This window comes from Aulonocara stuartgranti (assembly GCF_965226115.1).
Source record: "Aulonocara stuartgranti genome assembly, chromosome: 11".
Classification (NCBI taxonomy): Eukaryota; Metazoa; Chordata; class Actinopteri; order Cichliformes; family Cichlidae; genus Aulonocara; species Aulonocara stuartgranti.
Genome location: NC_138947.1, coordinates 33,484,109 through 33,511,192, shown reverse-complemented (window position 1 = coordinate 33,511,192; position 27,084 = coordinate 33,484,109). Strand labels below are relative to the sequence as shown.

General features: G+C 42.7%; 2 protein-coding genes across 2 annotated transcripts in view; one reads left to right on the top strand and one right to left on the bottom strand.

Annotated features, from left to right (window-relative positions):
- Positions 1–23,425, top strand: part of LOC309716901 (dolichyl-diphosphooligosaccharide--protein glycosyltransferase subunit STT3B-like) — a 75,915-nt gene extending 52,490 nt beyond the window's left edge. Inside the window, exons 6-16 of the mRNA XM_082551021.1 lie at positions 1,111–1,209; positions 1,634–1,780; positions 4,831–4,879; positions 5,695–5,849; positions 14,463–14,674; positions 15,937–16,124; positions 17,268–17,439; positions 19,904–20,077; positions 20,179–20,292; positions 20,376–20,585; positions 20,691–23,425. Of these exons, the coding sequence (XP_082407147.1) occupies positions 1,111–1,209; positions 1,634–1,780; positions 4,831–4,879; positions 5,695–5,849; positions 14,463–14,674; positions 15,937–16,124; positions 17,268–17,439; positions 19,904–20,077; positions 20,179–20,292; positions 20,376–20,585; positions 20,691–20,771 (1,601 nt within the window). The 3' untranslated portion in view covers positions 20,772–23,425. The remainder of the gene's footprint in view (positions 1–1,110; positions 1,210–1,633; positions 1,781–4,830; positions 4,880–5,694; positions 5,850–14,462; positions 14,675–15,936; positions 16,125–17,267; positions 17,440–19,903; positions 20,078–20,178; positions 20,293–20,375; positions 20,586–20,690) is intronic.
- A 509-nt stretch (positions 23,426–23,934) lies between these two features.
- Positions 23,935–27,081, bottom strand: kiaa1143 (KIAA1143 ortholog). Its single transcript, XM_082551855.1, has 3 exons — positions 26,864–27,081; positions 26,163–26,313; positions 23,935–26,027 (listed from the first exon to the last, which is right to left on the bottom strand). The coding sequence occupies exons 1-3, from the start codon at positions 26,975–26,977 to the stop codon at positions 25,804–25,806; spliced, it is 489 nt and encodes a 162-aa protein (XP_082407981.1). The 5' UTR covers positions 26,978–27,081; the 3' UTR covers positions 23,935–25,803.
- Positions 27,082–27,084: the final 3 nt, after the last annotated feature.

The window sequence follows — 27,084 nt, the reverse complement described above, 5'->3', positions numbered from 1 at the left end:
TTAGCCTGTTGTTTCATTAGCTGTGTAGTGCAATTTTTTATTTTTTTTATTAACTAGCAGGACTTGTTTGGAGGCTTTTATTCCTGAAGCTCTGTTTAAGTGTGTCTGATCCCTGAGCGCTCATTTGAAATGGTTTTCAGGTTTAGTCGACATATTTTACAGCCTGTTGTCTGGTTGTGCCGCTGACTCCCAAGTGTGTAAATCATTTGAACTCTTAAGTCGCTCTTACACTGTCATTCATAATTTAGGCTCAAAAGGCCTTCTTTGTTTCTTTCTTTTTCTTGTGTTCAGCGTCAAGGACCTTTCTGGGTTTGTTTGCAGCTCTTCTAAAATCACAAACGCCATTTCTTCTCAGGCTCCATCTTTCTTTGAATCGCAGACATTCTGTTTCATTTATTCACATTACCAACACATTCCCCAAGTCTCTGGTAATTAGAAACACAGTAGCTGCCACAGATGCATTTGTGCATGTTAAACAGGAACACGTTTTTTTAAATTAAGATTAATGTGCCAGTTGTAGGTCCTTCTGTCCAGTTCAGGTTTTCTGTATGATGTAAATTGTGTGCTGCCTCATGTGATGAAGTACTTACATCTGTGAGATCTGTACAGTGTTGTTTCTGCAGTGAAAGGTCATTCTGTCATTGTGAACGGCTCAAATGAAAGCCTCTGCTTACCCACTTCTTACACTGGAAGTTGCCCGGAGCGCACTGATTCTTAATGACACATAAAAAGACGTCGCAAATACCAAATTTAGTTTCAGAGGAAAAATAAAAAAGGGGATGCGGTTTGATTAATAGCGGTTTGTTTTCAGCTGTGGTGGTTTGCAGTGCTGTAATGAGTGTTTTGTGCAGCTGCATGGAATTTGTGGAACTGAGTTAAAATAAACTAAAATTATTGTATGATCAGTACAGTGAAGGATTCTGTCAGCAAATGTGGGGCTCAGAGGAACCGGATAGACTTGCATGTACACGCTGCGCTTGTTAATAGAATCTATTCATCAGTTGGCCAGTGTGCTGACTGGATTAGATTCAGACTGATGAGTGAAAGTAAACACATGTAACACAGTTGACTGTGCTCATCTGGTCTTAACTGGTTGTTGTCTTCCTGCAGCCTACAGCACTTTCTACATCATCGGCCTCATCCTGTCCATGCAGATCCCATTTGTGGGCTTTCAGCCAATCAGGACCAGTGAACACATGGCTGCAGCAGGTCAGTAACCAGTCACCTGGGGTAAGGGTGGAAAGTATTGTTGGAAGTTGTTTACTGCAAAGCTATGGAGCAAGTCAGGTTTTCTAACATTCAGCAGAATCATTTTTATACTTGCAAAAAAAATCTGCACTACTCTCATGCTTTGTCAAACACTGCACAGTATGCTAAAAGCTAGATTTCTACTGTGAAGGCTGAAGTGTAGATTGAATGCACGTCTTGCCTATGATGTTTGCTCATTTCCATGGAAGCATTTGCTTTGCGTGCTCTAAAAAAAGATGTAATTATCTGCAGCTTCATTTTTACTTTGTCAGATACAACTTCTCGGTTTGCTTCTCTTCTGGTGACTTTAAACAGTTCTGCATATATTTTCTGGTTGTGTTTATTTCAGATCTTAAACCCAGTCTTGTTTGCACTGTCTCTGCAGGTGTGTTTGTGCTGCTACAGGTCTACGCCTTCCTGCAGTACCTAAAGGACAGACTGACCAGGCAGGAGTTCCAGACTCTCTTCTTCTTGGGAGTCTCTCTGGCTGCTGGAGTTGTTTTTCTCTCTGTCATCTATCTGACATACACAGGTTGGTTATCTATTAGAAGGCTGGTTGTTTATTTGACAATGTGTAGTAAAGATAGATAAATATGTGGCGAGAAGCCGAGAAATGACATGCAGTAAAGTTTAATCTAAGTTTGTTTTTTTTAGTGCTGAGAACATCCTATGTTATGTTAACAATTTGGAAATGCAGTCACTCCAGAAAGATTTGATAACATTGATGACCCTGGTCTAAATACTGTATCTTCCTATGGGAACGCTGCCCTGGTGTCACTGATCATGGAGGTTCCACTAACACCATGTGTGTCTGAAGGCAGAGCCCTATCCACTTTAATGACACGTGTTCACTTTTACAACAGTCTAAATCCAAACGGTGCCCATTCCTGATGGTCCATTCAACCGTTTGTCCTCACAGGTGTCAATGCAGTCTGTGAACATGGACCTTCTGCTGTCAGGATATACACGTTCCTGTGTAAATGATCATGCAGAGGCCAAAAAATCTCGGAAAATCTGCACAAAAATTGGCACCTGCTTAGTAAAGTATCAAAACACTAATAGTTTCACTTTATTTCCAAATCTTCTGGTTCTTTTTGGTCTTGCACTTGCAGGTTTTTACTTGGATGTGCAGATTTTTGCTCTTTGCCTGGAGAGAGCTGTGACGTGGTCTCAGTGGGCACTGGGACACAAACTGGACATAGAGACTCATCAGTGATTTAACTAGCTTTTCCCAAGCTCATGCTTATATGCTGTGCAGTTTTACAACATTTTGCAGTTCGTGCTGGGAGGTAGGGGCAGAATGTGTCATGCAGCTGCAGTCTTTGGCACATTTTCCCATAATTCAGTTTTTCAATTCAATTTTATTTATATAGCGCCAAATCACAACAACAGTCGCCTCAAGGCGCTTAAATACATAGTGACAGCCTAATACAGTCTTGTTGTGTATTCCTTATGACTGCAGACTGTATACAAAGGGATGGATTTTTACACATACAATCCTATAATTACATAATATTTCTGTTTTCATGGTAAGACATGGTTATTAAGACTTGACAGAAGCTATTCTTGAGTTGGCTAGTCACTCAGTTCCACGTGTGTGCAGCATTTAACATATCTCCAAAGGGTAATGATAAGTCAGAACAGCATGGCGTTAGTCTGGGATTTTTCATGAGCGGTATAAGGAAGTAATGTCCTGTTACACAGTCCATCGCTATTAGGGGAAAAATGATGCTGTGAGAGGAACGACACAAGAACGACTGAGCAAACGTGATTGTGATGGCAATTTCCATGATGGAGCCTTTACTCTGTCAGAGATAATAGTTCTGCTTTCTACGGATGAACTGTAATCAGCACTAGAATGAAAGCGAATAGGCAGGTCATTCAGCTGAAATGCACTGCGCTGCACAGGTGAGCTTTTCTAAATCACTCTGTTCTGACACATCAGGGCTAAGAAATCTCTCACTATATCATTAGGCTGTCACTCTCCTCTGTGCCGCAGAGTGCTGTTGAAGCGCGTGGCATTACACGGGGAAGTGGCTCTCTTACTTCATGGATCTCAGTTGGTGTGAATGGGATGGACAAAAAAGTAGGAACGCTTGTCAGTTCAGAAGAACCATTAAAAACAACCTCAAATGATCACACAGTTGAAATCAGTCCTCTAAGAGCATTGTAATCTTGTTGAAAGGAGAACCTGACCGCTAGGATGGATTCACTAAGAAAGATGTAATGGACCAAAAACTGCATTGTAGTGTGATTGACTTGGCTTTATGCAGTTCCCCTGAAGGTACTTTTAGTTGCTTCACATGGCTTCACCACATCAGATGGTTTCCAATCCTCTGCAGAGATGTCGTTTTCCAAATCTTAGTTCCACACATTTAGCTTTATAAACTTTGGATGTTATTTCTCTATCAGTCTAGTGAGTGAACATCTGTGTATAACTTTAAATTTAAATTTAAATGTATGCCTCAGTTTTTCAAAGTACTTTGACCTTAGAGTTTGAACAGTACAGATCTTAAATCTTTCGGGAGCCTAAACAAGACAAATACATGTTCTTCAAATGTAACATCTGCCAAAGCCAGCATCATGTTTGTCTGCTAAACAAAAAAGTCTGAACTTTTTTTAAGAAAACAGATGATACTTTACTTTTGCATGAATTGTGATCCCAGAAAAGATCGTAGGATCCTTAGATGAAATATTTAAAAGATGTGGACATGACTCTGGAGTGTAGTGGTTTACACGTTCGCCTAACAAGTGAAAGTTTCAGGAGCGGCATCTGGTTTAAAAATCTGTCAAATCACACATGCGGCGCTGCCCTCTGACCCCCACTACAGAGGGAGCAGCAGCTTTCCTTATTAAAATGTCACAGAAATATAATTTATAATTGAATCGTAAATTATAAGTATTTATTCTGGGATCTTATGTAATAAGACACTGTGCAGCTTCTTTATAGTGGGCTTACGCACGTCCTATTATGTTACACATACTGTAAGTTTGATGGATGTGCAGAGACCCACCAACTTGCTGTTCAAACCTTCTTCTTGCAGATGACAGCCAATCAGAAGCCAGGGTTTAAAAAATGGGATGAATGTACAATACATAAGGATTGATTTGACCTGTGAGTTTTGCAAGTCTTTGACAAATGTGCTTTATTACTTTGTACCCGAAATCACCTGAACCTTTAGTGCCATTAGGTCTTCTTTGGATACTGAGTGCAGGCCAGGTAATTATAGCCCTCATCTAAGGTCATTGAGATGCTTCGTGTAAAACAATAGCGCTCTCTGACTGGAATCAGTAAGACAATAGAAGCACTGATCTATTATCCGCATAGAAAAGGACCACCTGCTGGCTCTCTAACGGCGGTGATTAGTTTCCCTGCTCTCATTTATCATCGCACCGCCCACATCAGAGAGTAATTTCATGATCGATACATGCAGGAGGAGCGTAGCGGACCAATTAATTGTTCCACCGGTGTGTGACAGAATACACAGATCACTGACCGTCCACAGCCATGTGTGGATGTGAATGTGAATACATTGTGAGCAGGGTTCAAGTTCATATGGATGTTGTGTGTTCCTTTCTCAGGTTACATTGCTCCATGGAGTGGGCGTTTCTACTCCCTCTGGGATACCGGGTAAGCCAAAACTCTGTAGTAGCACAGTTACTCATGCAGGTACAGTCAGTCAGTTTCACAGCAGATTTATTCCACACTGATTTACCATGAAAATCTCATTTATTCAGCTTTACTCCATCTCACAGCATGTGTGTTTTTGTGTTTTTTTTCCCTCTCATGCAGAGAGACAAAAGTTGTCACTCAGTTGTAGAAATCACTGCATTTTTCAAGTAGCGTCCTCACCTTTAAGCCAAATTAAATGCATTACAGCAAAGCAAATGCCGTAGCCTTGCCTCCCCCCTCATTCTAGCTCCCAGAATTTATTTATTTATTTATTTTTTTGCCATTGGCGAATCAAGTCAGCACGTCATCCTGCCCCATCATAAAATCCCAACCAGATAATGCTCCCCTTCTCTGCTCCCAGATCAGGGCTTACAGAGAACTGCCAGACTGCAGCATCAGCTGTAAACTGCAAAACTCTCACTGAGTGAATGTGCACATGGGTGTGTGTATATGTGCGTGTGTACGTACATGCCTCAGTAATTTTTTTTCAGTTTTTTTATTTTTTATTTTTTTTGAAGGGTGTTAAGTTTTCTGCTGCAGTGCAGTAAAACTAATTGGGTCACGCTCGGACCCAAGATAACTGACATCAGCCAAACCTGATTCTCTGCTGTCTGCATGAGCTCTCACATGTTCACCATCAACACCGTTGCTTTATTGGTGTGAGTCGGGTGGATGTTAACTGTTCTGATTGACAACAGTTCATATAGAGTTTATAGAGACCCCCTTTTTTCACTTCCTTTTATTAACTGTTTTATTTCCTGCGCTCTTCACAGCTATGCTAAGATCCACATTCCAATCATCGCTTCGGTATCAGAGCACCAACCCACCACCTGGGTGTCCTTCTTCTTTGATCTTCACATCCTCGTCTGCACCTTCCCAGCAGGCCTCTGGTTCTGCATAAAGAACATCAACGATGAACGTGTCTTTGGTAAGAACAGAATAAATAATTTTTTTCCCCTAAAACGTGGAGCACTCCTCATCGCTTGCTCTTAGTGAAATGCTTCTGTGTGTCGATCCTCTATTTTTGTTGCCACTTTTAAAGGAGACATGTGGCTCATTAGCATTAATCTTTCCACAGAAGCACTTAGACTCCTTTTTCACTTATTCTTGCACACTTGGTGGCACAGGTGATTGTGTTGATGCTAAAACCACCTGTTAGCCCTGAGTAACAGCTAATCTTGATCTCACCTGGTAATGGTGAGGGTAGGAGCTGTCTGAGCTGGTGTAAAAGTCCAGCATTGAAGCACCAACCAGAAAAGAAATATTGGTGGATCTCTGCTCTTTATTTTTCATCCTCTGTCCGTCGTTACTGTTCTTGAGTCTGTTCAGAGCTCCTCCCGCTACCTAGCTAGCTAGCCTGGCCACCAGCTGTGTAATTGTAAGCTGTGCAGTTATTGTTAGGATTGTTAAAAGGATATGCGGAGAGGTGCAGGAAGAAGACAGCAGAGTATACAGAAGGTGGATGTGCTCGGTAAACTGAGTAAAAGCATGACCGGTAAGCTCCAAAGGAAGCTACAGGATGTCCTCCAAGTTCTGTTGTCTTACGGTGATGTACTGTTGCATATTGCTGCACATGGGTTTTTGATGGTGTTGAGCTACAGAATTTGTACAGTGCTGTGTATGCGTTCACTTTCCGGTTACTGTACCTGCTGTTTACGGTGTTGTGTGACCACTGGAGGAAAAATATTTTCCCCTCACAATACACGTAAAGGTAAATGCACCCTTTTCTCTGCAGAGAATGTAAAAGTGTGATTGTGATGTAGTATGCAGAGCAGCAGTCAGTTATCCTCAGAGACGCATTCTTTCATCAGCACACACACACTTTACACATTACGCATAAATGAAAAGTTTGAGGTGAGTCCCATCTTTTTTCAGATTATCTCTAATTTTGTCTTCATGCGTGAGCTGTTTTGTTGAAGATGAACTTCAGAAACATTACAAGGACTGTGCCAAAGCGATAAAGAATAACTATAATAAGGTTCCATTATGCACTGGAGAGCCATCAATGTGTGCAGTGCTGTAACAGATGAGTTTTGATGGCTGGTTGGTAAAATAACCATCAAATCCCTTCTGGAAGCTTTTTAATCTGTTTCTCTTTGAGTCTTTCTGACACTGCAAACAATAAGAAATGCTAATCTGACAAATACATGCTAGCAGAGTGATGCAACTCTTAACAAGGCTGATTTAAGTATTTCAAATGTGGAGGCATTTCATCAAAGTCATTTAGAGAAGATGACTCATGACAAAGTACTTAATTTATTAATATCATTTATGTAGCTCAAGTAAACGTTGTCCCTTTTAATAGGCTCATTTAATGTCCATCACCTTTAAATAGGAGCCGTCTTTTGACTTGAGGATGAGCGCTCACCCTAACAACACAGTTGCACAATATTCCTGACCCGAGTGCACCACAGTTTGCCTCCTGCTATTTACTCAGTCGATATCTGCAGGCTCACAAAGTCCAGTGAATGTGTTTTTTTACTTCTGTGGCTTCAGCAGCAAAGTTCTCAGTGAGGAGCAAACACTGTTCTTTACTATTCACACACTGAGATCCAGAGCTGGCAAAAGTGCAGACATTCTGTACTTGAATAAAAGTACGAATACTACTGTTAAAAATACTCCAGTAAAAGTTGAAGTACTTATTCAACTTTTGTACTCAAGTAAAAGTAAAAAAGTACAGGCCTCTAAACGGGAACTTGAGTACAGTCAGGAGTTAAAGTTGATTCAGCAGAGGTGGAATCCTAAAATCAGTTGTATTGGCTCAGTGTGGGGAAAAGAATCACACTCTCAATAATTACTATTGAGAGCTTCAGTAGATTTTCTTAGTGTACAGGCTGTGATCAGCTGACCTGCTGCTCTTTGTGGAAGTACACAACTCAATTCAACCAGATGTCAGCAGATGTTTCATGACTTTTCCTGGCTGAAGTCCATCCTCTACGTATCTACACATCCTCTTTGTGTTGGATCAAGGACACGTCTAAAACCTGCAGGACACCGGCACCTAAGTCCTGGAGTTGCCTACCCCTGCTCTACACTGACAGTACGCTGTTTATGCTCTCTGTTTTCTAGATGGTATAAAGGTGGAATTCAGTGAATTCATCTAAGCATCATCAGCTAAAAATCCATATGAATCTCTGCTACACTTAATGTAACCTAACTCTGACCATAACCACAGTCACTGTGCACCAGCCACACACTGTTCTTTATTTTAAATCCATCACAGTACCGCAAACTAACCTGGTTATCCTTCACTAACCTGCAGAGGATTGTTATGCAACTATTAAATAACACAGTTGGTCTGAAGTGTTGTGGAAGTTTTCCATTATAATAAATCCTGCAGAGAAGCGGTGAGCGGTAGCTAACAATCTTTAATCACAAACAAAGAACAGAAAACCAAGCTTGGTGAAGAGCCTGCATGATCGTGGGGCAGACGGTCAGCAGAGTCTCCCCTGAGCCCAGCATGGCTCTCAGTTAAATACCTTCTCCAGGAACAAAAGGCAGTACACAGCTGTTCACACCTTAAGGTTCACACTCCCTTGCTACCTCCCAAAGATGTGGAAGAGACAAAAGATTCTTCCGGTGGAGTTGTCTGCTTCCCCCAACTTCCTTACCAGACCCCCACCATCTGTCTACCTGCATGAGTGTGAGAAGTGCTAAAATTCAGTGGCACCAAGGCATCACACAATACAATAATGTGATTAATACATAAATAAAAGAAATTGTTATACAGAAGTTAGCTGTGCTGTGAAATACAGCAGCTGGAACTTTAGTTAGCAACTCACATAAAATGTAAGGAGTAGAAAGTAAAAAGAAAAGTAAATACTAACGTAAAGTACAGATACCTGAAAAATGTACTTAAGTACAGTCATGAAGTCTTTGTACTTCATTGCTTCCCACCTCTGTTGAGATCCAGTCAAATGCTCGAGTGCCCCTTCCTGAGATGTTGTTGACAAAGAAGAAAGCTTTCACCGTTGCACTCTGAAGGCTTTCATGTAACTGTCAGTCAGGTGGAATTTGGGCTCTGGATAAATGAATATCACCCCAATCTGTCCCAGGTTTACTCATTGTTATTTTACAATTAAAAGCTCAATAAAACCTGTCACTCTAATGCAGGAACTCTCACTTTGGTAATATAGAGTGCATTACACTGGTGAGCATCAAGCTGCTAGCTGAGCAATAAAAGCACAGATTAAACTGCACCGGGCTTGATGGAGCTTTCAGTCACACCCTCTGCTCTCAGCTGGAGTTGAGATCATTCTTCCCCCAGTTGTTCTGCCTTCTGCATTTTGTATGTTGTTCCCCATCAGTTTCTAATGAAATGCCTTCGTTATTAGAAAGAAAGGCACCACCATGCACAGGTATTATGTTAATTAAATCATTTATTATGCAGATCCTTGCTGGATCTATAAAAATACACATTCTGCCTTCTTATTAATCTTTTTCTTTCAGTAGTACTAGCTCACAGCTTACTTAGTTTTGAGACCCTTCGGTTATCAGCCTGCCCTGCTGTGGAGGGGATGGGAGACGTCTGCTTTGTTCCCAAGTCTGATGACATCCGATGGATCAGTCAGAGCTTATTGAGTCGTAACAACTCAGAATGATGACTGCTGTGGCTCATATAGTGACCCATTCCAGAGAGCCAGGGTGGAAAAGCCTGGCGCAAACAATAAGTAAATAAATGTAAAAAAAACTTTGCTACAAAGCTTCTTTTTGTGCCATGTTGCTAAGCTAGAATGTAAGTGAAGTCTCTGGTCTCTGTCTGCACATGTGGAGTTGTATAGTACAAAACATCAGTGAGACATAATCTATTATCAGATCTAATTCTACCACAATTCTGGCACAGAGCCTTTTGATTTGCTCTCATGTTGTTCTAGGTCTCGTGCATGTCTACATTTTCTCCAAGAACTCAGTCTTTCTCCCACTGTCCAGGTGTGGATGCAACATGGATGAAGCGCCTAAGGGTGTAAAATAATGGGTTGTATGAATGTGGGTTAAAGGGTGAATATAGCTTGTAGTGTGTGGCGCTTTGAGTAGTCCCTATGACTAGAAAACTGCTTTTAGTGCCAGCATTTGCTCAGAGTTGGGCTTTGAGTAAGCAGACCCTGAGGTGAGATTGATTGGATTGTAAACTGTTTTTGGATTTACTCAAACATTGGAGAAACAAAATCAGTTTGCAGTTACAGCAACAAGGGAATCGTAAGTAATCCTGTTTTTTTTTTTTTGCCTGTGTATATCAGACATTCTTAGCTTTCAGAGTAACAGAACAGCCTGATCTTCCTCTGTCAGGTGATGAAAACACAGTAACCATGTTCTCTGCACTCCAGCCGCTGTCAGTCTGTATTTAGGAGTTTCATGTTTTGTTTTGTTTTTAGCATTATTTATCAGCATGAAATCGTGCTGATGTGTTTATAACTAGCACAGTATCATCATTTCATAGGTACTGGTCATGTGAATGAGTGCAGTGAGTTGAAAAAGCAAAATGATACCTGGTTTAAAAGTGGCGATGTCCTGTTCAGGGCCTCTTTGTTCAGTGAATCTGCTATTTTTAGATTTCTAACTGGTTCCCTTCCCAGCTGAACCTCTGCACTTTGCAGTTTCATCGGCAGCATTTAAAGCTCAAAGAGGAAACTTTAACTCCTGCTTCAGACTGACCACCTCATGTGTTAGGCATCTGCTGGTGATGAGAGCTTGCTCTGCAGCTGTGGCAGTTTCCAGTCAGTTTGGTGTCCAAGCCCATAAGGCGGCACATGAGGTCAGTAATGGAGCCAGGAGAATTCTTGTTTTCTTTGGCATTTAACGGATTCTGTAACCTGAATTTGTTCGCGCGGGGGTGAGAACATCTGTTCGAGTTCGATCTGATGGCTGAAATGACCTGAGCTGTATTCACCTCCCTGACTCCTCATCTGCTTCCTCAAAATGAAAACATTCACAGGTTTGACAGCCTGGAGGAGGATCCAGTGCATTAACAGAGCCACAAGTACAAAGGGACTGAACAGTGCTTCCACTCAGTGATCGCCAAATAGCAGCAGCACTCAAAGCTGTCCACACATGCCCGAGAACATCTGGAAGAGAAGAGCGGCTAAGATTAATTCCTTTTTTAAAAAAATTTTTTTTTATTAATAGACTACTTCCTATTGTGTGTGTGTGTGTGTGTGTGTGTGTGTTGTTGCCCTCTTCATGTTCATTTCTTTAGACTGCATCCCTTCTCCCTTGTCTCCTTTTCGCTTTCTCATTCTGCATCATTATCTTCTCCTGACATTATTTTGGAGTTTAGCACCTCGGTCACTTCTGCTAATTTGGATGCCGACCTGGTTCTAATGAATCTGTGTGCTGTGGTTATTTAATTAGAACTTTCTCATTTCAAAGTACAGTCTACACAACCGTGAGCACTGGATACATTAATGATTAAACAGTTAACACTGGAAACTGATCGTGTCTCCTGTATCAGCATGAATACAGAGCATAGTTTGTGGTCGAGGTAAGAACATTTGCACAAAAGTAGTGTGTAAAATGGTGCAGATGTAGGAAATCCTTTTAATGAAGCTAGAAGGGACACTGTGAAAGCACAACCCTCTGCCAAGGCCATTCTCCTTTCTTGCAGTTTTAATGTGTAAACTGCATTTGCACCAAGGATTTAATGGCTTCTTGTTTTGCCCACGTTCCACCCCTCCATCAAGGAGATCCAGCCTTGTTAGTTTTTGTGTAATCTTGCAGACAGAAAAACAAAAGACACTGAACACATTAATTAGCCCTCTGCCTGAGCTCTCGACTTGGCAGAGAACTAATTTATCTCTTTGGATTCATTTATTCTTCTTGTTTGTTCATCGTGTCAACAAACACCTTTCAGAATCCAGCGGGGTCCCAAAGTCTGACAATCCATCCAGGAACCTGAAGTATTTATGCAGAGATAGATACATATAGATATATATATGTATCTATAGATGTATAGAGAGATAGATATACAGGGTGGGCCATTTATATGGATACACCGTAATAACATGGGAATGGTTGGTGATATTAAAGTCCTGTTTGTGGCACATTAGTATATGTGAGGGGGCAAACTCCTCAAGATGGGTGGTGACCATGGTGGGCATTTAGAAGTCGGCCATCTTGGATACAACTTTTGTTTTTTCAATAGGAAGAGGGCCATGTGACACATCAGACTTATTGGTAATGTCACAAGAAAAACAATGGTGTGCTTGGTTTCAACGTAACTTTATTCTTTCATGAGTTATTTACAAGTTTCTCTTTGTTCACAGCCACCGACATGTCGAAGAGGTTAACACGTGAGGAGCGGATCGAAATTGTGTTGATATCTGGTGAACGCAGTAACCGGGTCACATATACTAATGTGGCACAAACAGGACTTTAATATCACCAACCATTCCCATGTTATTACGGTGTATCCATATAAATGGCCCACCCTGTGTGTGTGTGTGTGTGTGTGTGTGTGTGTGTGTGTATAGATAGAGATATGATTCTGCAGTATTTCAAGGTTAGCTGTCACACTAGGAGAGAATCAGTGCCATTGACCAGCGGTAACTCGTTTGTACAAAAGGTCTTGAGTTCATGCAGACTGTGGTCTTGTGTTGGCATCTGCTCACACAGCTCTGTGACTGCACAAAGACGCTGGGAATTCAGCACTTGCCTTAACAGCAATCGTATCCTCCTGAGAACAGATGAAAAAAGAATCTTCCCATTGAACTCTTTTTGTGATTTCCTGCCTCTCTGGAGATAACAGAGGCCACCCAAACACACCAGATATCAATGAAGTTGTCCTCTATTTAGTACATCACAGACTATTACAGAGGACATAAATGAATAGTCTGCTTCCCAGGAGGATATCTATGAGTCCAATGCTGATTGGTTTGTTTGGCAGGTAAGGGAATGACAGTGAAGTTCATTAGGAAGAGAAGGAACATTGCATGAGAAGCACAGACAATTCAATCCACTAAAGCAAAAATCTGCCTGACTGAGGGGGCAGCTGTGACTCAGGTGGTAGTGCAGGTCATCTACCAATCGAATGGTTGGTGGATCTATTGTTGGTGGGGATGCTGTCCTTGGAGTCATGGGCAGTATTTTTCTTCCTCCAAACACGGCGAGTTGAGTTGATGCCAAATAGCTCGATTTGGTCTCATCTGACCACAACACTTCACCCAGTCCTCCTCTGAACCATTGAGGTGTTCAGTGGCAAGCTTCAAACGTACATGTGCTTTCTTGAGCAGAGGGACTGCAGGATTTCAGTCCTTCGTGGTTTACTGTGTTACAACTGTTTTCATGGTGACTGTGGTCTTAGCTGCCTTGAGACCATTGACAAGTTCCTCCCGAGTAGTTCTGGGTTGGTTCCACACAGTTCTCATTATCGATAAGGTGAGATCTTGCGTGGAGCTCTGGACCAGGGGAGATTGGCAGTTATTTTATGGTTCTTCCATTTGCGAATAATCGCACCAACGGTCGTCACCTTGTCCCCCAGCTGCTTGGCGATGGTCTTGTAGCCCATTCCAGCCTTGTGTAGGTCCACAGTCTTGTCCCTGACATCCTTTGAAAGCTCTTTGGTCCTGGCTATGGTGCAGAGTTTGGAATCTGATGGATTGATTGCTTCTTGAGAAGGCTCCCAATGTCAGCTCGTTACCTGGATAAAATATATACCTGGGAGCCAGAAATCTTGCTGATTGATGGGGATCAAATACTTGTTTCATTCCTGAAAATGCAAATTTATACATTTTTTGAAATGCATTTTTCTGGGTTTTTTTTTTTTAAATTTTTGTTCTGTCTCTCACTGCTCAAATAAACCGACCATTGAAATTATAGACAAAATCAGCTGAGGTTCAAATAATTTTTTCATTGACCGTACAAAGTGCATTATTTGTGACGGACTCTCTCAGAGGTGCTAATTTAACTGTTTTAGCACTGAAACTCACAACACCAGCCTCTTGCTTGCTTATATCATAGTTTTTGTTCCTGGTTGAGAAGAATGAAATCTCTGTTGCTGATATGGAAACATAAAACATCGGGTTAGAGACCTACCTACCAGTTTGAAGTCCGTCTTTCTCCTCCGGCTGGTTATTGCACTTTCTTCCTTGCACCACTTTGTTGTTTACTTGTTTCGCTGCTCCTCTCTCCCTTGGCAGTTTTTTTTGTTGCTCTCTACCTGTTCCCTCCTAATCACTCCACAGATAGGCTTTGATCTTTCACTCCATGAATAAAGCCACACATGCACATTTGGCTTTGTGTTTGATTTTGTGCTGTACTGGTCTTTCTGCTGTTCTGTTTCTTCTCATCTTGCTGTTCATCCTCCCACCCCCCTCTTTTGACCTCCTTTCCACCTATTAGTGAGGTTTACCCTGTAATAAACACAGAAAAGAAGTGCAGCCATTTAAGTGGCTATCAAACAGCAAATGCATTGCAGATGTAAAGTGACTTGGTCCCATTAAAGTGACTAAACATAGTTGAATGCAAAACTTAATGAAACTCATCAAGTTTGGATTGTTGCGTTGCGGTCACCTCTGACCTCCTTGTGTCTCTCTGCTTCTCGTCACAGTGGCCTTGTATGCTATCAGTGCCGTATATTTTGCCGGCGTGATGGTGCGCTTGATGCTGACTCTGACTCCGGTGGTGTGCATGCTGTCAGCCATTGCCTTCTCCAGCGTCTTTGAACACTACCTGGGCGATGACATGAAAAGGCAGAGCCCACCTGCAGAGGACAGCAGCGACGAGGACGACAGGAAGAATGCCGGCAACCTCTATGACAAGGTCAGGGGTCATCGTGTGTTCCCTGCACAAAATATTTTTTACAGACTTTGCAGTCATTGTTTTGTTTAAATGTACTACGCAGGAATGAAATGGCATTCCATCAATGGGTGGACATGACTGTAGTGTCACATGTCAGCCAGCACCACAGAGTCAAATATATTATAATCCACCATGCAGCATCTGTGTCAATGTGATCATGACTGCAGTTCACTGCAACATCTGGAGTCATTTATAACAAGTCTTAAAAATTATGCAGAGAAACTTTAACACTTACAGGCGATGAAGCTGTGAAGCTGTAAGTTTTGTCGGGTGGAAGCGGTTCTGTAAACTCTATATTTAATAGTAGACAACACATCTGGCTACTAACTAGATGTTGCACATAGTGAAAGCTTTTAAAGAAATACATTTTTTTTGTTCAAATCAAACTAGTGAAAAGGAAAATGAATGCTAACGCGTATTCATTCTAGCTGGGTGTGGAAATGAGCCGCTAAAATCCAAGGCTGCCATGAGCTGCGCTACACTCTGAAGTGGCTAAAAGTAGTGGTTCAAGTTTTTAATCAAATGCACAGCTTGATTTTTAACCTCTGTTGGAGTCATTGTGCTAAGATTAAATATATTTTTTAAACATGAACTAAATGCTTCAGAGTGGGATGAACAGTGGTGTAGTAGAAATAAGGATTATTTTGGATTGTGTATCATGCAGAGAATCAAACTAAAGAGCTGGAAATGATCATGAGTCTCTTTTAATTGTCGTGTGACCTTGCTCGTTTTAGAGTTCAAAGCTTGAGTCGGATACGAGGCATGAAAATAGGAGCAGAATAAATCACCGTTTAAAAAACCCCAAAACAAGTTCTGTCCTAGTCCCTGTGTGTGCACCACTTGCTGGATGGATCAGAGGGTAAAAGTTTACGGGAAACATTTATCATAAAAAGTTTGAAGTGACAACACTGCAGTTTGTAGCTGTTACGCTCCTCCTCCCCCTTTAACCTTTCAGGAGAAACAAAGAGAACTCACGTCCAATGTTTTCCTCATCCTTCTGCTGCTTTTCCTCCAAATCGATACGTGGGGAATAATGCATCACAGGTCTGCTGAAGGGTGCTGTTAAATGTCACACTATAAAAGCGCAACAACAGTTAATTGTCTGCCTGAGAATTCTCTGCGAGGACTATTAAATAACCCTCTAGTACATTAGCAGCTTGTTTGGACAGCGGACATGTCCTGATGGAGTTTCAGTAACCTTTACCTCGGCTTCTCCCTGGCAGGCTGGGAAGGTACGCAAACACGTGTCGGAGCAAGAGAAGGCGGAGGAGGGCCTCGGCCCCAACATCAAGTCCATAGTCACCATGCTGATGCTGATGCTGCTCATGATGTTTGCCGTCCACTGCACCTGGGTCACCAGCAACGCCTACTCCAGCCCCAGTGTGGTGCTGGCATCGTACAACCACGATGGGTAAGGACTCTGGTTTAGCAGGACCTCTGTGATTGGAGGAACTATTCTGTGTTTGAGCTGTTTACAACAGAGCTGAGAGTATCCTTGTACAGTTGGCCCCTCTATAAAGGGTCAGTCCACTGAAATTACATATTTTTCCCCTCCATGCTGTAACTGTGCATTTAGAGATCTGCCCCTGACATTTCTACCCTCACTCTAATGTACGAGCACGGTTTGCACCTCTTACAACAGTGACATTTAAAAATCCAACAGCAGCTTCTCTACACAGACCACGCTGTCATCATAGTTTCAGTGAGGTTACTCTCTATTTTGTGGGCTTAAGTGGATTACAACATTTGGCTCCACATGATGCTACCTACCAGATGTGCTGTGTTTTTTTTAAAGTTCTGTTTGCTGAAACTGTTCACTTCATGCTTTAAATGAATAGAGGCGGTCTTAATCCGCACCAAAGCTCCTTGCTCAGCGGCTCCATGCTGCCACTCCTCTCTGCAGATATCAGAAAACGCTGTGGCAGAGTGCTGCACAACAGACTGCCGTCAAACAAACTGTCAGGCACATTCTGGTTCCTGAGGCAAAGATTTTAAAGAGGGACCCATCCAGCGTGTACTTATTTCCTGTCAGAGTAGATGCTGTTACAGTGATGGACGCTCATTATTATTTTAGAGTTCTTACCTTAAAATATAAAGTGCCTTGAGGCAACTGTTGTCAATAAAATTTAATTGAATTCATATTAAACATGGCCAAGGTTTCAAATAATTATAGCTGGTGTATATACCAGTAACCCCTGTGAGCTGAAAGCTCAGGCTAATAACCACTGAGTTTGTTTTCTACATGTTAGGGACATGATGCAGGACCACATGTTTATCTTGAGTCCATGGCTCTGAGTGTGAGCATGTACCTGCTGTTTTCAAGGGGCAGCCAATCAGAAGAGTTCTTAAAGGGAAAGAAGCTAAAAGCACTAGTATCAGACAGGATTAATGGGCCACAACAAGCCCTGCATACGATCAATAAGCATTATTCTCGATTACGGATCAGGCAAAGCTCATTTAATTAAGTTATAAAATAAATGTAATCAGCTGGAAACACGTATGCTTAGGCCCAACGTCACAGGAGTATTAACACATCTGCAACTGTCCCCAACAGCTCTCGCAACATCCTGGACGATTTCAGGGAGGCCTACTATTGGCTGAGGCAGAACACGGACGAGCACGCCAGAGTGATGTCGTGGTGGGACTACGGCTACCAGATAGCAGGCATGGCCAACAGGACCACGCTGGTTGACAACAACACATGGAACAACAGTCATATAGCACTGGTGAGAGCTGATCTGCCCGTTCCCCTTTATCTCCTGTCCCAGGTTTGGAAAAGCTGGTTTGAGTTTACCCTTTTAAGTCTGAGCCATGAAATGATTGCCAGGAAATTCTAATCCGGGTTGAAGGGTCATTCCCAGAGTTTACACTTCTGCTTGGTCGTGTGTTTGTAGAGGAGTGTTGTCAGAAATGCGTTCACTGCCTTGTCTTGTTTTACTCGTGTATTTCCGACTGCTTTTCTCTTACCCTTCTTTTGCTGATGGTTGCCTAGTTACACAACTTCTGGTCGATGTTTGTCAGCCCTCGTGTAGCGCCCTGAGTATTGATGTGTTGTCTTGGTGTATGACACCACCAAGTGGACACAACTGCATCATTTCACTGCACTGCAAAACCCTAAGAGAGCTTAATACTGTACATGTGAAAGAGGCACTCCATAGATTCAGTGCTGCACCGCTACAAAGACGCGCTGAGAACGGAGATTTAAATCAAAGCAGCAAAACCCGACTTACTCCTCGAGTCAGTTACCTAAAACCTAAGTCACCTAACAGTTTCTCTAACTGGAAATGGGTTAGTTATAAGTTGTTTCTTATCAATAAGTTCAAACCATTTAAATAGCTGACTGTGTGGATTGCATCCATGTGTTCCAGAGCACAGACACACAACTATTATTTTTTTAATAATAAAAGCAGACCTTAAATGATCTGTATTACAAGATGAACAAGTACGAGTATGAAGCTATACAGCATGGGCGTTTGATGCCCAGAGCGAGCTCTGCTGTGAAAAACAAGGAACAACAACATCTTTTCCTCAACAACAGCCCATGAGGGACCTGTAGTGCATGAAGCTTTTATCACTTGCTTATTCATTATTCAGTAAGAGCAGTTGAGGTTTCACAGCCCTGCTGTCTACTGACCAAAATCCAGAGTATTTCCACTCGAGGTCACTCTGGGTTGTGAACTCTGCTATCATTTCCACACAGCTGCTGGGTTGTTGCTGAATAATTCAAGCGCCTAAACCAACCACCAGAAGAAAAGACCAATTATTTTAGGTTTAAAATGTTTGGTTTGTTTCCCTTTTGTATTTTACATAAGCTGCAAACATTAAGTTACAGTGGGGGAACTGATGATTTGACCCCCTGGTGAATTTGCAGGTTTGCTCACAAATAAATGATGGTAGTTTAGATTTTTATGGAGAGAGACAGAATATTAGCCAGAAATCTTGAAAAGAAAAACATGAAATAAATGTTATAAATTGATTTGCATCTCATCGAGTGAAATCTGGGTTTTGATTCTCTACAACACGTGATATGTGTATCATGCTGAAATCAGGAGTCTGTTTCTTCCATTCCAACCTCTCCTCCACCGTCGTAAGAGCAAAGAGCTATCAAAGGAGGTCAGGAATAAGATTGTAGACCTGCAGGAGTCTAGAATGAGCTACAATACCACCAACAAGAAGCTTTATGAGCAGGTGACTGTTGGTGCAGTTGTTCAGAAATATTACATGAGCATCAATCGTCCTCAGTCTGGAGCTTTGTTCAAGATCTTGCCTCGTGGGGTGAGGATGATCATGAGAAATGCGGTGAATCAGATCAAAACTACACAGGAGGAGCTTGTTAATGACACGAAGGCAGATGGGACCATAGTCAGTAAGAACACCACTGGTAACGCACTACAACATAATGGAATGAAACCCTGCAGCGCTCGCAGGGCGTGCTGTGGGAACATGAAACATCAACTCGACCCATCGTGTTTGGAGGAATGGAAATGCTGAGTATGTCCCAAAAAGCACCATCTCCACAGGAGGTGGAGGTGGAAACATTATGCTTTGGAACTGTTTTGTTTTTTTGTTTTTTGAGAACCTCAAAAAAACCCAGTTCCTTTCCAGTTCCTCCTTTCCTCAGCCAGAACATAGTCGAGTCTTCAAGCATGACAATGACCCAAAATATGGCGTCAAGGCAGCAAAGGAGTGGTTAAAGAAGCAGCACATTTAGTGGCCTAGCCGGTCTTTAAACCTTAGTCTTATAGAAATTTGTGGAGGAGGCTGAAGCTTCGAGTTTCCAAGCAGCAACCAAGAAACCTAAAATGAAGGAGTGGAAGAAAATCCCTCCTGAGATATGTGCAAACCCACTGACCAACTACAAGAACCATTTTACTGCTGTGCTTGCCAACAAATGGTTTCTATAGGTCGGGCGTCTTTTGGAGTTTTTCCGACTTTTCTCAGAGAATTCTGACATTAATCTCAAAGCTGTGACATTCTGAGAAAAATGAATAGTTTGCTCTCAGGGGTTGTATCTGTGCAGCTTCTATCTATCTTCCTTACCTAAACTTAAGCATGGCTGCTCTCTGTGTTGCATATGGAGTCCAGCTTGCTCCCACAGTCCAAAGACGTGTTAGATTAATGAGTGTAAATGGTCTGTGAGGCAGCTTAAGTGTGATATTTCTAACCTGCGGTGTGTTTGTGCCTTAACAGGTGGGCAAAGCCATGTCGTCCAATGAGACTGCATCCTATGAAATCATGAGGTCGCTGGATGTCGACTATGTCCTGATCATCTTCGGAGGGGTGATTGGCTACTCAGGTGATGACATCAACAAGTTCCTGTGGATGGTGCGCATCGCAGAGGGGGAGCACCCCAGGGACATCAGGGTGAGGGAACCATCTCGCACTCTCTGGTTACATATGAACACGTGTTCGTTCTTTTCTTTAATTTATTTTCTTTCTCCACCTTTTGTTACGGCTCACCCCAGGAAAGTGATTATTTTACCCCCCAAGGAGAGTTCAGAGTGGACAAGGCAGGCTCCCCCACCCTGCTCAACTGCCTTATGTACAAAATGTCTTACTACCGCTTTGGAGAGATGCAGGTATGTCATCGTCAAGGAGCTTTTTCTACTAAGCAGAAACTAGTCAGTGTTTCATTTAAGTTATGCTTTTGTTTCTTGTTCAGTTGGACTTCAGGACGCCCCCGGGCTTCGACCGGACACGCAACGCCGAGATCGGCAACAAGGACATCAAGCTGAAGCACCTGGAGGAGGCGTTCACTTCAGAGCACTGGCTGGTCAGGATTTATAAGGTCAAGAAGCTGGAGAACAGAGACCGGGTGGAGCACAAGCTGCGCAGCACTGACACCAACAGGCAGAAGTACACCTCTAAAAAGGTCCCCACATCCATTCCAGCTCACCGCTGTTTTGGACATTTTAGCCAAACTTGCACACAAAATCATACATTTCTACTTGAACCTGTCATTTTCTTCTGTTTACAGACGGCCAAGAGGAAGCGGGGATATGTCAAGAACAAGCTGTCCCTGAAGAAGGGCAAGAAACTCACCAAGAGATCTTTATAGAAGGTCCACCTCCTACAGAGGCAGACTGTGGAAGGAGGGAGGAAAACGAATCTGACACACAGCTCAACAATATCAAGCAGTAAAAAAAAGAAGAAAAAAAAAAAGAAAGAAAAGGAGAAAAAAATCCACCAATCGAGATTGAATAAGGAACAGCAGAGGTTCTCTGCCCCGCCCCCGCCATCATCTTGAGCATCCTCACCTGGAAGCCCAGGCTGGGAAAGCATCGCCCAGGATCCCGCTGAACCCGAGCCGACCTTTGACTTGATGCTGGGGTCGAGGAGGAAGAGAGAGAGAGAGTGGGTTTGAGTTTAAGAGCCTCCTCCACGCTGGATTTAACCTGACGAACTGTGACCTTTGACTCACTTTTCTTTTTGTACTTGAACGTGCTGGGGAGTGAGGACGGACCCAGCAAGAGAGATTAGCCGTCCCTCATCAGGGGACTCTGCTTGGGGCTGCTCTATGCATCGCATCATTTACACACATACAGAAACTCTGTCAGCACTGAAACCCAGACTGACCGTACAGTACGCTTTCATCTAACATCATCCTGCTGCGCCGACAGCACGCCTTCATTTTTAGGTTAATTCTCACTTGCTACAGTGCATTAAAATTTTTATCAGCATGCCAGATCAACACAGTTGTAAACAAAGATGGTGCAGAGGGTTAAATTACTTTTAAAAGCAAGCAAAGTCACAATTTGAGCACCACAGGCTTACGGCCACATTTCAGGCTTTCAAGGCAACTCTCTAATATACTGTCACATGTCAAACATCGGCGTCCTCTGCTCTCACCGCTGTTCGCGTCAATCACTTATTTCAAAATTCGAGGAAAGTTTCCCCCTCACCTACCAACTTTTTCTGCCATGTCTGCAGGTCGCTCCGTGTGTTTCATGAGGCACAAAGACATGTTTCCCCCCCTTTCCCCACATTTGTGTAAGATTTTCTACTTCAGAGTACAAAATTAGCGCCGTGAGCAATTCAACGAATCACATAAGCAGAATTTAGTTAAAGGCACAGGTGGATGGCTTAAAGCTGCGAGTGTGGTGCCAAAGGTTAACTTTACTGACTCTTCTGTTGTTTCTTTTTACTTCTCTGTAGTATCACATCAAAACTTATTAATGTGATTCGGTCAGCTCTGAAGCGTGTTCCTGTTCCTCGTGTCACTGAATGTAAATATGGAGTTTTGCAGGCGGCTGACAGTCGTCATCGTTCTGGCTGTCCATACACGGAAACAGGGTGGCACAGTAACTCTTCACTAACATGCAGCCTGGTAAATAATTGCGTTGTGCTGTTGTGTGTATCCTAAAGGCCCGCCATCACACACAGATGTCAGGTTTATGAGGTTCTCTGGATCTTGCTCCACAGTCGTCATCAGTTTCTACCAGAGGAGGTCGTCCTCATTATCAGAGTTTAATGTTTCTCCTTCAGCTGCTTCTCACTGATGTGAAATCAACATGTTACCCTGTGATTATGTTATTCAGGTTAGTGGATATTATCTCGTGTGCTCTGCTCAGTAAGATGCTGGCATCTGTGCTCACGAGTTAGCTCAGTGTTGGATCACATGCACAATTGTTCTCCCGCTGGCACATTTTTTGTGATGACTAATTTGCCCTGTGATAAATCTGACCCCGAATCTCTAGTCCTGTTCAGTCTCCAGAGGTACTGGAACCTACATTTCCCACGATGCACCTGCTCTGCTTTAAAGTGATTTGTTTACAATCTGTGTGATCAGCTGGCTGTTTACATTATCTGAAATGGTAATGCTGAGCTGCAGCCCAGCAGGTGGACACGAACATATCTGTACCCTTCAGTTTTTAATCAGCTGACTGTAATTAGTAAATGAACGAATGTGGGAGGGATCAGCGCTGCAGAACGCAGAGCGGTCCGTCCCACCTTCAGGTCAGTAGAAATGTGCTTGCTTTGCTGCTGGTGCCAGTGTTGTTGTTAAGTAGCCATTTGAAAGTCTCCTCTGCTCTCAGTGAAAACAATGAAGAGAAATCAGCAGCAGCAGTCATGCACCCAGCTGTTCGTCTGCAGTACCTGCTGTCTGCATGTCAAAAGGTGTCCCCGAGGCCTCGTTCCCTTTGATCCCCCGTCACGTATCCCACCGCACTCTGTAGATATCAGGCTGAGTCTCCCTCCGCAGGTACCGGGATCAAACGCGTTCGCTGCTCGTCCTCTCCTGAATTTAGAAAACCATCATCTGAGCTGGCAGGAGCAGCAGGAGGCTCTGCGGGTTACAGCCGCTCTACACTCTGAATGTTCCTTTTAAATTGGCGCACTTCTTTCTGTAAACCAAACTTTCCCTAGATTCAAATCTGCCATGTTCATTTTCTTACAAATATAACAAGTTGACTTTTTTTTTTTTTTATGAGGTTTTGTTAGAACACTGCTCCAAGAGTCCGTGTGGAGAGGGACAGCACAGGCCTTAAAGTTTAATAAAAAAAAAGGTGTTTCCAAAGCTGCATGTCAGCGGGTGTATTTATTACATGGACGATGGAGGCTGCTGCCTCACACGAGCGCAGCGTCCTATCATGTGATGCAATGATTTTATTTGATTTTTTTTCCAAGTCAAAGGTTCTTCCATCAATTGTAATGATCTGGATGCAGGTGTGAGAATGAAACATGCCTTTTTGAATAAAGAGGTTGAAATAACTCATCTTTACTTTTTTTCTTTAAATGAACAAAAATGTTAATCTTTAGAATTTTTTTGCAGGTATAAAATTCACAGGTTGTAAGCATCGATTTTATTAGCTGCATTTATGTCCAGTTTAGACTTGACTGTTTGTTTTTTAGATTCTCTTGGCTCTGCTGGAGACCAATGAAGGGACATGTCTTATGGAGCTCTCTCCAGAGACTCGAAACTTTAACCCACTAGTTAAAACCTCTTTGCAAGAAGCAGCCAATCGGGGGGGGGAAGAACCAAATCTGCTTTAAGACACAATGGAAACTTTAAAAAATATTTTGAACTGTAATCGTGCAAAGCTGCTCTTTGACAGTCCTGGAGTGAAACTATGCATGTGCAGAGCTTGACAGGTGGCGTGAGGAAGAAGAATTAGGCAATCGGCATCTGAAGAATAGTGAAGGTGTAGATCTGTTCATTCATGACATGAACACAGGTGGCACTGATGAGGCAACGCATGACAGTAAAAACAACCAACAAAGATTTCTTAATATTTTTATATCAAAAGTTCACAGGAGTTGTAGCACTGTCAAAAAATACACAATGAAAACTGATGCACACACCAAAAAAAAAAGGATACATCACAACTGCATTGACACAAATGCATCGTTTCTACATGAACTGTTCAGCTCCGCAGTCGAAGCTAGAAAATATTCATACATTCAGTGCATGACTGACTGTATTTAAGATTCTACAATGAGCCCCTGCGTACGGCTGCCAGACACGCACACACCTCAGCACACACAACACAAGATTCAAACACAGCAACAAAGATCCAGGCTGATTCAGAGTGTGACACAGTGATCCGCAGCACTTTGGAACCTGAAGAAAGAACTCACAATGCTGTCATATGAGGACAATTTAATTTGTAATCACACAAAGTTAATTTAATTTCCATTAAACTAGCTGCTCCTGGAATTTAATGACATCCATTTATCAGCTGCTGATGTTCGTTTGTGTCTGATGAAGGGACGCATTACATGTAATACTTTAAAAACAAAAAGACCCCCACTGCTTCCAGTACACTAAACTGAAGCTGGACAAATTTAGCTCCCTGCAGCTCTGTGTTTTAAATGCGAGAGCAGACCCGCTTCCGATGATCTTAAATTTTTCTTTGGGATTTGCTTTGTGGAGAGCACTGCCGAGCGGCTCCTGCAGCTGAATTAATTGGTTTTTCTAAATTAAAATTCACAAGCAGCTCCCGCTGTGACTTTGATTAGAAGTATAACAAAAAATAATTAAGGAAAGCTGCATCAAATAAATTTCAGGAAAACCGAATCTGCTGGAATTCATTAGCACTGATTCTTTGATACAGAAAAGCTCTCTGCGTGCTGCTGCTTCAATTGTTTACACTGGGCTTGAAGGGTGGGGTGCGGGGCACACTGTACAACTGATTTTCCACTAATTAGTCCTGGTCCTATGACCACAGCTATACAATAGTGATTGGATCTATAGCACAGCACACAGTTCAGGTTATTTATGGACGCAAACGCGGGAGAAATTTACACCTGAAAACATGTAGATGAGCTGGTTTCAGAATCCGTGCAGTTCAGAGACACTGCTTCAACTACCTGCCTGTGGTGTGTGAAAGAGCTACACTGAGGTAAAGCCATACGGTGATGTGTGTCTTCACTCATCAACTCCAGAATCAAGCAGAAGCTGGTTTACATCTCTCTGCTTGTGTTTGAGACATTTATAAACTTTGAGGTGTGAAAATATGAATTCTTGTCCCACAGCCATGACTTTAGTCCCCTGAGAACTAAACCACCTTAACAGTTCATATTTGTCCTCACAGAACACACACGAGAACATGCAAACTAAAATGTTAAAACAAAGTCACGGGGCTGGAAAAGAGCAAACCCCAAGTTCTACAAAGTGACACGAGTCAACACAGTCTGGTAGCTGTAACCAGGGAAACGTCCTGCTAACATGTCAGAGTGGGCTTTCACACAGCAGCTGAACCAACTCCCCTCTTATCAGTAACACAGTACTGTATAAATGTCCTTGTGTAGTTTGTGACCCTGACATGGATGCAGGATAAAGTTACACTAACAGAAGTATAACCTCATCGTCTTTGATGCATGTTCATTTTCCCCCTCAGCTTCACTGTTTCTGCTCAGACTGTTAAATGAATCGGAATCATCCCTGTAGTCAGACGGAGACGACTCGGAATAAATTCAGTTTGTGCCAGCTGATTTTTATGCTTTACTAAAAATGTATGAATCTATATGTCATGAATGACATGCAAAAACAGTAGCACTGTCCTTTAAAAAGAATGGACAGGTTGAACCATGTCTTATACTCAGTACAATGTTCCTGTTTCCTGACAGCCTACTCTCACCACTTCCATTCAGTCCTCCTCCTCCTCATCCCCTCCAAATGACAGGAGGCTGTTATTTTTAACTTTCTTTCCAGATGCCTCCTTTTTCTCCTCCTCCTCTTCCTCCTTTTCCTTGTCCCCTCCACTGCTCTTCTTCTTTTTGCTGGAGCTAGCACCGATGCCCTGGAATTTATCTGAGGAAGAGCGCTTGGCTGGTTTCTTGAAAAGGATTTTACCGTCAGGAGGCTGACCATCTGCGGAGCAGACGGAGGTATGTATGTGCAGGGTTGCAAACACAGGGTTTTATGTTAACATGCTGCATACAGTGCATGCATATGTAAATATTTTCTTACTCCTGGTGTAATTAAATCATTGAACTGGACTCTCACCTTTCTCTGAGCTGCCTCCAGCCTGTATTTCATCCTTCATCTTCTTCACCTCCTCTGCAGTCAGGTCTCCACTTTTAAGGACCACGACCTGGGGCAACTCGTCCTCTCGATCGCTGCCGCTGTCGTCATCCAGTGTTGGCATCACCTGACGCTAGGATAGCAAACAGACCGTTAGCCTGTGTGAGAAGTGTTTTGAAATCCTGCATTCACTGTGAATGACGATACCGAGGTTTCTTATTTCAGTGATAATCATTTCATCAGCAGCCCGACACTCAAACTAAAATCAGGAACCTGTACTTCAGAGTCATGATTCAAGTCGTGGTGGGGTTTTTTTTTTAAATACAACTTCATAAAACAAAAAACAAACCCATTCATGAAAAGCCATGGCTTTCTGTTGTAGAGTACATAAATTCAGTTGTAGAACGCCTGCGCAGTCACAGCTGAACGCTGCAGCGCAGTTCGAGACTGCTCTGATGGTCCGGAGGAACAGCTGTAGCTCATGCGGCCTCACTGCTCAATTCAGTGAATGGGACCCTCCGTTGAATTATGATTCAGAGCATTTATTCTTCCTTATATGAACACCATGCGCCTGCGCTCAGAAACAAACGTCGCAAAGTGTAGCTGTCACACAACTGAAAGAGATAATGGTTTGGTAGGCCCGGTGCAGCTAACTGGCACGGCTAACCCAACCGCGTAGTTACCTTAGTGTCGACATTCGGTCCCTCTTTGTACCCCACATCGTTCTTAAACTTCTTGAGAAACGACGGCTCCGCCGGCTTCACCCATGCTACTCCGCGGCCCTTATTTTTATTCATGGCAAAGAAGCAAAACAAGTCAAGCAGCCAACGAATGCAGACTGCAGATCCGAGCAACTTCCGGCTAGCACGGACTCGTCAAAACAGAGAAACCGTCACTAAAACGC

Coding starts and splice junctions, on each gene's coding strand:
- kiaa1143 (XM_082551855.1), bottom strand. CDS start 26,977: ATGAATAAAAATAAGGGCCGCGGAGTAGCATGGGTGAAGCCGGCGGAG. Junction 26,314..26,863: donor GACCGAATGTCGACACTAAG/GTAACTACGCGG, acceptor TTGCTATCCTAG/CGTCAGGTGATGCCAACACT. Junction 26,028..26,162: donor TGGAGGCAGCTCAGAGAAAG/GTGAGAGTCCAG, acceptor TCTGCTCCGCAG/ATGGTCAGCCTCCTGACGGT.